General features: G+C 38.8%; 2 protein-coding genes and 1 long non-coding RNA gene across 4 annotated transcripts in view; 2 read left to right on the forward strand and 1 right to left on the reverse strand.

The window, feature by feature from the left end:
* Positions 1-1,484, forward strand: part of bcan (brevican) — a gene marked incomplete in the record, with an annotated part of 25,656 nt that extends 24,172 nt beyond the window's left edge. Inside the window, 1 exon segment of the mRNA XM_014024568.1 lies at positions 497-1,484. Within this exon segment, the coding sequence (XP_013880022.1) occupies positions 497-609 (113 nt within the window).
* A 1,907-nt stretch (positions 1,485-3,391) lies between these two features.
* On the forward strand, positions 3,392-3,902 carry LOC106529216 (uncharacterized). Its single transcript, XR_001311610.1, has 3 exons — positions 3,392-3,483; positions 3,565-3,775; positions 3,855-3,902. It is a non-coding gene; the product is annotated as an uncharacterized LOC106529216 (long non-coding RNA).
* Positions 3,903-6,404: 2,502 nt separating this feature from the next.
* On the reverse strand, positions 6,405-10,445 carry hapln2 (hyaluronan and proteoglycan link protein 2). Of its 2 annotated transcripts, none has more exons than XM_014024570.1 (6): positions 9,920-10,445; positions 9,646-9,750; positions 7,830-8,195; positions 7,537-7,653; positions 7,282-7,464; positions 6,405-7,052 (listed from the first exon to the last, which is right to left on the reverse strand). In XM_014024570.1, the coding sequence occupies exons 2-6, from the start codon at positions 9,737-9,739 to the stop codon at positions 6,775-6,777; spliced, it is 1,038 nt and encodes a 345-aa protein (XP_013880024.1). In that variant the 5' UTR covers positions 9,740-9,750; positions 9,920-10,445; the 3' UTR covers positions 6,405-6,774. The 2 variants fall into 2 exon arrangements, with proteins under 2 accessions (XP_013880024.1, XP_013880023.1); XM_014024569.1 differs by having other exon boundaries at positions 9,646-9,778.
* Between the last annotated feature and the right edge of the window lie 913 nt (positions 10,446-11,358).

The following is an 11,358-nucleotide window of genomic DNA, read 5'->3' on the forward strand; positions in this document are numbered from 1 at the left end:
ATATATATATGATACAATGACTTGCCATACAATCATTATACAAAACAGCCTGACATATTTTTATGTGATTCAATGGCCTGACATAAATTGTTAATTATATGATGCAATGGCCTGCTATACATATTTTAAGCTAGACATTATTCCTATAAAAATAAGCTAAATGTGTATTTAGAAAAAAGATTTTGGGTTTTCAAATGTTTACTGCCTTAAATATTTTTTAAAACAAAAACATCTATTTTTAACATGAAATACATTTTTAACAGATCTGATGATGCTCTGCTGCATGGTGGGTAATGTTGAACATCAAGAGTCTGCAGTAATATTAAAGTCGTGCTACATCAATAGAAATACTTTGAGATTTTTTTCTTGTTTAAAAGATCACGCAGATTGGGACATTTCTCAGCTCCTTGTAAAAAAAGTGAACAAAATAAAAACATTCTCCTTGTTTCAAGTAAAAAATAGCAACCTTTTTTTATTCTTCTCCTCTTTCTTCCAGCTCGTAAATCAGAGCACTTTGTAACCTCAGAGCCGAACCAGCATGAAGAGGCTGCGGGTGCAGCTGCAAAGAAAGCATCTCCTCTTTCTTGGGACATTAAGTGGAGTTTTTAAAGCCACTCAGTCTTCATAATAATGGGACAAAATTATCTATACTTTCTTTTAATTTTAATTTTCTAATTTCTCAGCTGAATTTCCTGTAGAATCCCACCTTTACAATTGAATGTATACATAAAATATTGTGTATTTGACAAACTAGGTCATATTTTCAACAGTTCTGGACATTTTGTAAGTGCTGTAATCCAAATGTGTGTTTTCCTGAATTATAGAGTGAATTTAGTTTTATTTTTTTTAATCCGTTCATTTAAAAACAAAATAATCTAAACTTGATTCTTCCACAAGGACTTACCTACTGTATGGTGAGTCATGACTTCAAAAAGAGACTGGATCTTTCAAAACATCAGTCACTGGATCAGATTTGTAACCACTTTAGGAAATTTACATCCTTTAAGTTTGAATTTTTACATGGATGGATACACCTCTTGTAGAAAATAGCACATGTAAATGTACATTTTGTAATTCTGTATTAGTGGAAACAAAATTAAACAGGAGCTTTTATCTAGCAGAGGAACTAAAGATATGCAGATGTAAAAAACATGTGAAGACTAAGACAACTCATCAATTTAGATGAGTGTAAAATATATCATGTAGTTTACATATGTGATATAGTTGTGGTTTTGGTGACTTTAAAATGACTTTTAAAATAGGGAGTTATTTTCATGAATGTGACTGCTAATATCACACACGCTAAGGTTACATGTGTATAAAAACACTCCTATTGTTGAGTTCTTCATGTTTTCCATTCATCCGTTTTATTTCATTCTCAAATTCAGTTCTTCTCACAGTCACTAATACCTGTTCTGATGCTTATCATTACTTTAGTTTTTTGACAATTGATTAATTCAGTAAATGTCTTTTGCAGATTTGCACAACTCTCACCTTTATTTTTCCCTCTAAATGCAGTATGTGTAAATATGTAAGTCATTGGTCTGTAGTTAATGTTCTGCAAGTTCTTCCTAAAAAAATAGAAAAGTCCATTATACATAATTATAGCACAAAAAGTACGGACCTGTGTGTTTGGTAGAGTATTTCTTTGTCGTAACAATGCTTCTAATCACATACTGTTGGAAAGCCCCATAATTTCCCTTGCAAATGGTGCCACATTTGTAAGGAACATGCATTTGTGCGACGAGCAGTAGAGCAGAGTTTGTGTGTTGCACATGTGAGCAAATAGCCAACTCTTCTTTGCCAAACAGCTTTATTTTGTTGTTGCTTTAAACATTTGTTTTGACCTTCTGGTACTCCCAGGTGCTGCCAATCAGGTGCCACTATAAGAAGTATTGTTACAACAAAGAACTAATCGACCAAGCACACAGGTCCTTACTTTTTGTGCTATACATCCATATTTAAATTCACTTTTAGTGACATCAATGCTAGTTTTCTTTACTCACCATCAGTGGTGGACAGTAATGGAGTACATTTACTTGAGTACTGTAATTAAGTACATTTTTGAGTATCTTTACTTGAGTAATTATTTTTTGGGGAACTTATGCCTTCCACTCCACTACATTTTAAAGACAAATATTTTACTTTTTACTCCACTACAATTGGGCTCAGCATAGCTTTGTGATCCACTTTTGCTGTTTTCATTTCTTGAAATGCGTTTGGCCACATGTTATGTTTCTCACAAGGGGAACCAATCACAGTCATAGCTCACACCTGGGATAGATTTGGAATTACGTCATCCTCGTTAACAGTGGTGAGCTGAGCTCCCACCTTCATTTCAAACAGAACCCAGCAATGGAGACGGTCGGAGAAACTCAAGTGGAGAAACCAGAGCAGCATGGCCATATCACAGCTCAACGTTTGAGATTTTAGGACTGAAAAATAGTTCAGTTTTACTTGTAGTTGAGTAAGAGTTACCATGAGTATCTGTACTTTTACTCAAGTACTAGAGTTGAGTACTTTGTCCACCACTGGTCACCATATACACTCACCAGCCACTTTATTAGGTACACCTGTCCAAATGCTCAAAAATGCAAATGTCAAATTTAGCCAATCACATGGCAGCAACTCAATAGGCATGTAGACATGGCCAAGACGATCTGCTGGAGTTCAAACTGAGCATCAGAACGAGGAAGAAAGGTGATTTAAGTGACTTTGAATGTGGCATGGTTGTTGGTGCCAGACGGGCTGGTCTGAGTATTTCACAAACTGCTGATCTACTGGGATTTTCACCCACAACCATCTCTAGTATTTACAGATAATGGTCTGAAAAAGAGAAAACATCCAGTGAGCGGCAGTTCTGTGGGCGCAAATGCCTCATTGATGCCAGAGGTCAGAGGAGAATGGTCAGACTGGTTTGAGTTGATAGAACGGCAACAGTAACTCAAATGACCACTCGTCACAACCGAGGTCTGCAGAAGAGCATCTCTGAACACACAACACATCCAACCTTGAGGAAGAGGGGCTACAGCAGCAGAAGACCACACCGGGTGCCACTCCTATCAGCTAAGAACAGGAAACTGAGGCTACAATTCACAGACTCACCAAAACTGGACAATAGAAGATTGGAAAAACGTTGCCTGGTCTGCTAAGTCTCGATTTCTGCTCCAACGTTCAGATGGCTGGGTCAGAATTTGGCGTCAACAACATGAAAGCAGCATGGATCCATCCTGCTTTGTATCAACGGTTCAGGTTGGTGGTGGTCCAATGGTGTCGGCGATATTTTCCAGTCAATCTTTGGGCCCATTTGTTAGGATTTGGTTTTGGTGTGTATGTGTGTCTCTTACCTTGTCCTACAGAGTCTGAGAGTTGGTGGGCGGAGCTTCAATTACTCACCTGTCCTGGATGATGGCTGATGAGCTGGGCTGACTATTTAAGCTTCTGGGAGAGATCCATTCCTCGCCGGATTATTCAGTAACCTTGGTACTGTTTAAAACCATAGGCCTCAGTTATCTCTAAGTGTGAAACTTTCTAGTAAATTAATCTCCTGTGTTTTTCTATAAGGAATCTTCAAGTAGAGTCGTTGACTCACCTACCTTGGAACTCAACTCCTCGTGCCTGGATCTCCAACCCCGTCAGACCTCAGCCAAAGCCTCTGCCTCTCCGCCTACCTTGGAACACACTCTCAGACCTGGAAAACAAGAGCACACCGAAATACTCACCTCCTGGATTCATCCTGCCTCTCCTTCCGAGTCTGCCTCCATCTCCTAAACCTGTAAGAAAACAAACTAAACATTATCTTCTGCAACAACTCTCCTGTGGAACCATTSTAACTACTTCCCCTTACCTTTCAGGGAAATCTCTGGAACAAACCCACTGTAAATAAACTCACTTACCTTTTATACCCTGTCTCTGAGTATTGTCTGGTATTGCTTGAAATTGAGTACTAAACTTTACACCCAAACCTGATACCATTAGTACCAATTGAGCATTGCCACAGCCTACCTGAGTATTGTTGTTGATTATGTCCATCCCTTTACGACCACAGTGTACCATCTGATGGCTACTTCCAGCAGGATAACGCTCCATGTCATAAAGCATGAATCATCTCAGATCGGTTTCTTGAACTTGACTCGAATGGCCTCCACAGTCACCAGATCTCAGTCCAATAGAGCACCTTTGGGACGTGGTGGAATGAGAGATTCTCATCATGGATGTGCAGCTGAAAAATCTGCAGCAACTGTGGGATGTTATCATGTTAATATGGACCAGACTCTCTGAGGAATGCTTCCAGTACCTTGTTGTATCGATGCCACAAATGATTAAGGCAGTTCTGAAGGCAAAAGAGGGTTCCAACCCGGTACTAGCAAGGTGTACCTAATAAAGTGGCCGGTGAGTGTATGTTCAGGTCTGTTCTGCTCTTTGGACTGGCAGCTTAAGCAAATATGTTTTATGTTTTAGAGCTGGGGTGTCCAAGCTTTTTTAGTGAGGGCCAAATACAGAAAAATAAACAAAGGGCTGGGCCACACACTAGAAGTGACATATTGATACATCAATAATGTGTGTTTTTCTAACACACCTTTGAGAAGAACATTACACTCAGTGGGAGCAGTGATGCTGTCCTTTGGATTGAAGGATGGCTGAAATGTTAGGAGAAAGTTTGGTGGTTGAGACACGAAGGACTTCACAGAGATGGCTATCAGTCATTCTGGTTCTCAGTCTGCTTTTGTTCTGATTTAACAGAGAAAATGTTTGTTCACATATGTATGTTGAGCCGAACAGGCTCATCATTCTTTTTGCGTGGCGTCTCATCAGAGGACACTTGGCATTATCCAAACTCTGACAGAATTCAGTATGGGAGAGAAGCTAATATTGACTCTTCAGAGAATCATCACATTGCATATCAATCAGTTCTAACTGCAGACACTATTCCACTTTGTCTGCATCCACCAGGAATGGGGTTGAAAACAGCTTGATTTGTTCTTCAATTCCAGAAAAATCTTGGAAACGCTGGTTGAATTCTGTCATGAGAGATTTAATCACAGACACATATTTCTCCACAAGCTTTGTCTCCCAGCTGAAGTTTCAAGTTAGCCGACAAGTCCTCAATTCTCCGCACCACCGTATTTCTGGATAAGCTCACATTGTTGAAATCAGGCACTTTTTCTGGGCACATTATTTCTGTGACTTTGATGAGACACTGCTTTATGAAATCACCATCTGAAAACAGTTTGCCGTGCTGGGCAATAAGTTTAGCAACTTCATAACTTGCTGTTGTGGCATTTTCCTGTATTTTGTTAGCAGTTTTCATAATGCCGACGGATATTATGTTGTTTCATCACAGCTAAATCTTCACTGCAAATCAAACATACACACTTTACGTTGATTTCTTTGAAAAAATACTAATTTTCCCACCGTGTTTGAAATCTCCTACACTCACTTGCTATTTTTTGTTTCTTCGGCACCGCCATTTCTGGAGACTCAAACGGAGTGTCGCAGTCACAAAAAGTTTCTTCTTCTCTTCTCTTTATAATTCCATTTCTGTGGCTGGCTCCATCCAGTGTTGAAACTGAGAAGTGCAACGGTGTTGAGCTGAAAATTCGAGGTACACTTTGCTGCAGCATGCAGAATGGGGCGGGGACGGACCTTTCCGTCACTATTGCATTCCGGAAATGAAGGTTGCTCCTTAAAGACGCGGGATTAAGAGAGCAAAGGAAGAAGAAAACCCTAACCCTAACCCTAACCCTAACCGTTACTGTACTATAATTTTAATATCCAAAAACAACAAAGATTTAATAAAGATTTGAAAATGAAAAAGGGACATACCACGTGACATAACACGTTTTGTAGCCATTTCCTTACTGTAAAATTTGTATTTTTAATGTTGATAGTGTTCGATAGAAAATAGTGTCACTAGCGCCCCCTTCATGTTCGGAATGCAATAGTCCCATTTCCATTTAAGGTATGGGACTGACGGAAAGGTCTGTCACCACCCCGTTCTGCATGCTGCAGCGAAGTGTACTTGGAAAATTCTTGTGCGGGCCATGTTCAATTATATTTTCAGAATTTGCTGCAGGCCAATAAAATCGGTACGGCCCACGGGCCGTGGTTTGGACACCCCTGTTTTAGAGTGATTTTACCATAAAAAGGCATAACTTATTCTTCTGTTTCATTTCAATAAAATGGCGACCCTTTCAACATGATGAAAGTCAGGTCTACATATTTTTTCAACAAAGAAAATCTCTTTTTTTCTACAACAAGCTGTTGTAGACAGTTTGTGTTACACAACAAACATATGTCTTTTAGGAAACATCCCAACCCTAGTTGTTGAGTTTTCACTCAACCCACTTGACCAGAATTTTGCTGTGATATTTTAAAAAAATCACTAAAAACTTACATTTTACCCCACATACTTTATTGGCAAATCCAAAATTAGCATGCAGACATATCATTCTTGAAAGAAAGAATTTCACAGAATAAACAGTTTACCGTTAATAGATTTTTTGCTTGAATGAGTTCACAGAAAGCAGGCCAGAGACACGTTACATGAAAAGCTGCAGCTCTGTCATAAATCTATTGTAAATTAATTAGAAGTTGATTGTGCATGTGTGCTTTAATTCATCACATTTGCTTCTAATGTGTTAACTTTCACTCATCCCAGAAGTTTGTGTTGTTTAAAACAACCACAGTTGTGTAACTGACATCTTAGTTTCCCACATTTTCATAGTTAGTTGTGAAGCTTTATTTTAACTTTTATTTATTTTCACCTTTAATTTACCTATAGCAATAAGCACCGTAAAGGTGTATTGTTTTGTCGGGGAATCCGAATGAGCGCACCCCCGCTTCTGGGATACCGCCACAATTTTTCCTTGGGTTGTTAATGGGAAACCGGACGCTGCCGTCTTTGAGCCAACCTCCGTCACACTGGTCGTAGTTTTGGAAACGCCAGGCGGCGTAAAGCTGGCCGACCAAAGCCAATTCAGCTCCCTGATGTTTGCAGGCGTTCACGGCCTGCTCAAAGGCGAAGGACCCAGATATGTAGAAGACAGAGCCTGTGATACCAGAAGAGATCATTTTGTCAATTTGCAGTTTTATACATATAATCACAAGTTGATTATTGGTGTAATTTACAACAACCACATTCCAGTCTTACTAAATGTTAAAGTGGGAGGGACGCTATGCTTTTAAGGTTATGAGTGAAAAAGATACCTCTTGGTATTATCCCCTCTTTTTTGATCCCTTTATAAGCATAGTAAAAATTAAGTTTCTTTTCAGACTTACCTACTGTCTGAGAAGTAAAACAGAAAGCATCAAACCGATCACGGTTTTTATCTTTTGACCCATAACTACGAATGCCTGGGGGCAGATTTCCTCCACAGACTGGTCTGGGATGAACGATGGGATAATTAACTGTTCCATCATGAAGCCAGCCTGCGTTGCACCAATCCAGCCCCTCGGTCCAAGCTGCAGGAGGAGACAGGGTGATGCGACAGAGCCAACACTGTTTACAGTTAGGGATGCTTCAGTGCGCGGTACCTCTGTAGAGCTGGCTGAATGTGGCCAAAACACCATCTTGCTCGGCACAGACCTCTTTGGCTTCATGATATGTAAACTTGTAGCGGCCATTTTTACTTTGATATGGGAAGATGACACCTGGAGACAAAGTTATTGTTTGTTTACACCAAGCCCTTGTACATAATAGCCCCGATGGAGGTAAAGACACACATTTTACAGCACCATAGCACATAGAACATACTTCACCCCTGCACAAGAGGAACTTAATAAAGAAGAAAACAGTCAGCATCATAGCAGATAGTTGCTTCAATTACCTGTAATCCTCAAAGTAATGAGAACATTCTCATCCTCTATGCCATTTATCAGCTCACAGCGATACCTGCCACCATCTTCCAGTTCAAGATGGCTGAGCTGCAGAGAGGCGTCCATGGTGTGGGCCCCCCGGAGAGAAGCCCTCTGACCAAGATGACCGTACGCCTTGAAGGCCTTTGCGTTTGATATAATGATGATGTTCTCTTGGCCGTTGAGCCCATGCTCCAGTTTTGTCCATTTGATTTTGAAATGTCTTGGTTTGGTTCTGATGATGCACGGCAAAGTGACATTATCTCCCCTTCGGCCAGCGACTTCTACATGGACCGGCGGCTCAAGGAGATACTGGAGCTTCTTTGGGGTATTTGATACTGAGGGTGAAACATTATTAGCAATAAAACAATAAGACCAATAAAAATCTTTTTAAACAATGTATTTAGTAGCAAACAAAAACAGGATCTCTGACCATTAGTTTGTGGGTAGGAGTACACTACAATTCATTTTAAAAAGGAAGAAGAATAAACAAACTGACAACCTATAAGCCAAAAAGGTCCAGTTATAAAAATTCTCTTTTCTTAAAACTAAAAAATATACATTTTTCCCATACTGAATCCTGAATTCACAGTAACATGCTTGCATTTGTATTTTTCTTAGGATATATTTTAGGGGTGCAACAATACATGTATCTGTATCAAACCATTCAATACACACTATGGATTGAACAATACAGATTTTTAAAATTTATTTTATCAACTTGCCTTCTGAAGATGTGCTGTGTTGAAGGATCAGTGGCTCTGTGTTCGACTACTCCACCTATGCATTGTTGAAATGTCCACTGAGAAACTTGCTGTTTCAGCAACTTTTAATTTAAAGGGGCAATATTATGAGTTTCTCAGGCATACATTTAAATACTATACCATAATAAAGTATCTATGTCACCTTTAGTTGTTATTAAAATGCTGTTTTTGTGTTTAAATAGAAAATAAACTTATCTTCTCATCACTTCCTCTTCTAAATGCCTTGAAATTGGCCTCTGTCTCTTTAAGAACCACCTTCTGCTTCTGTCCCGTCCTGTTCAGTGGTGGTGGTGGTGGTGGTGGTGGTGGTGGTGGTGGGGGGGGCTTGCGCGGGGGCTTCGTGTGCGCTATGATGCTGTTTACTTGGCATCTGGAAATATATTTCCTCAAAGGTATTTTGAATTTGAAAAGAGCTTCGTTGAGTGAGAAATAGTGTTGAGAGCAGCAGACAGTTAAGTTTCATTTTCAGTTTGCTTTTTTTTTTGCTGCCGAGAGCCTGCAGGAGTCATGGGTGTGGTGTTTGGGGTGGGGGGGGTGGGAAGGTGTGCTCTGTGATGAGGAAGTTCAGCTTAAAGACACGCTCCAGGGGCGTTTCTGGTCCCCACCTGTTGTTTTGCTCCTCAGCATGGCTTCCTAAAAACGCTGCAGGATTTCTCAAACATGCATGAATGAGTCAAAGCAAGGCTTTAGGCATGTTTTTTATGAGAGTATAACATTATAACATGATATAAAACTCAAAAAAGTTGATTTTACKTGATATTGCCCCTTTAAGAACTATACTTTTAAGGTTAAACAAATGTTCATAATTTATTTTAATAAATTACAAGTCAAGAAGGGCATGGAAAAATATCTGTTTTGTATCGAAATAAGATCGAATTGTGACACTAAAGTATCGAACTGAACCAAATCATGAATTTTTTTTTTGTATTGTTGCACCCCTAATATGTACGTAGTTTTCTTATTAAGGTTTTCAAATATTCCTTGTTTGATGATTTGTATGAAAATGAGGAATTAAAATGTCTACCTGCTCTGTTTGGGGCATACAGAGCTGAAGACGAGGTGAAGCTGTTTGCTGTTAAAAAAAGAAACACAGCAAAGTTCATTTGGAAGGTCGCCATTCTCTCTGCTCCTGCAAAATCCCAAGAAAAAAAATGTTCCTGTGATGCAAGGTTCAAAAAACAAGTTAGTGTCTCCTCAATTTTTTGCAATTGATCCAACTTAGAATGAGTATAACTAAATTAATTAGTACGTATTGTGTCAATTTTAATTAAAAAAATCTTATTTTAATATTGTCAAACCTGCGTGACTGAAGCAGTTGTTTCCAGTTGTCCATTCATTCCCAATGAGCGTATATTAAAATCCTCCTGTTAGGAAACTGCTGGATAGCTCATGTTCTTATTCATCTTCACTCTTTATTTCCACCAGTTTCTCAGTCCAAATGCTGAATGTCCATCCGTCTGTCACTCCCACCCGTGTCTTTTCTTACTCTGGTCATATGGTCCACTCTGTGATCAGCAGTAAACAGGACTGTTGTCCTCTCTGCTCCAGATGTTAATGACCATTCACAGGCTGGGCTTTTGTTTACTTCATTCCCAGTGTTTATTCAAATTCTGATCAAATTTAAATTAGAATACATTTATCTGAAACTATTGTTTAGTGAAACCACTTAGGGCTGAGTGGCTACAATGACGCAGTTTTTTTTCCCCAGTCAATTTACACATATTGTTACAAAAACAATTCACTTTCAGAAATTTTTCAAAGCAAATTGTTTTGGATATTCATACCAGTTCATGTATTCTTGTTTTGATTGATGCTACATTTTCAAATAACATTGCAATTTATGTAAAAAAAAAAAAAGGATAAGTTGTGTGACCTGTGTCATTAACCCTGTAAACACCTCATCAGGTGATCTGGCTGACTTTAGACCAAACTTATTAACGTCAGACATGGTTTTTAGATTTCTTTAGATTTGTTTGACAAAAACAACAATAATTTCAGCATGCCGAATACATGAGTTGTGACAACTCTCCACTATCCTGGAAGATCACCAGGTTTGTGTCTTTCACAATATCACACTCATGTTAGAAAGCAAAACACTTCTCTGATTTCTTGTTTTCTGGAGAAAGCCTGCCCCCATGAACTTGCTAAAGGCAACACAGCCAGGAATTGGCTGATTTATTAAATAACTACGGTGAGAAATGACAGGTGTAGACTTGTTAGTTTAAATTTGGTTCTTTAGGTAAATAAATGCACATAATAGCTGGCATCCTATCACAAATTTAAATAGGAAGTTTTTTAATTAATTTAAGTTACAATAACCATCTGTTTAAGTAAAATAGTTTTTTTGTCTGCTCTGCATGACTGAATACCTTTAAGGTCACATATAAGTAATTTTCACTTTACCTTAATAACCACGAAAATACATAAAAAATGTCCTTTATCAGCATTTACCATCTTATCCACCAATCAGTAAATATAAAGCATGAAAAAGAATCAATCTAAAAGTGTCACGCAAAAAAGATATGCTGACGGATATGTCAAATATTAAGCAGTTAAGCAAATTGTAAAGTTTTTTGTCACAAATCCTATACAGTTCAGTGATGAGGCATTTCTGCAGACAACAAGCCTGTCTGTGCTTCCCCATCCTTCCCAGAGAACCGTTGCCAAACAGCACTTTTAGTGTACATTCAACCATCTTTGTTTTTGCCCACACGGCTATGGGGGTGGGGGTGGGGGG

The sequence above is a fragment of the Austrofundulus limnaeus genome, unplaced genomic scaffold (genome assembly GCF_001266775.1).
Source record: "Austrofundulus limnaeus strain Quisiro unplaced genomic scaffold, Austrofundulus_limnaeus-1.0 Scaffold427, whole genome shotgun sequence".
Taxonomy (NCBI): Eukaryota; Metazoa; Chordata; class Actinopteri; order Cyprinodontiformes; family Rivulidae; genus Austrofundulus; species Austrofundulus limnaeus.

Excerpts from the sequence above, each read along its gene's own strand:
- hapln2 (XM_014024569.1), bottom strand. The coding sequence starts at position 9,958 with ATGAATGGACAACTGGAAACAACTGCTTCAGTCACGCAG. Across the intron at positions 9,779-9,919 it reads CAACTGCTTCAGTCACGCAG|GAACATTTTTTTTCTTGGGA; the intron begins GTTTGACAATAT and ends CTTGCATCACAG. Across the intron at positions 7,654-7,829 it reads CATTACTTTGAGGATTACAG|GTGTCATCTTCCCATATCAA; the intron begins GTAATTGAAGCA and ends CTTTGTCTCCAG.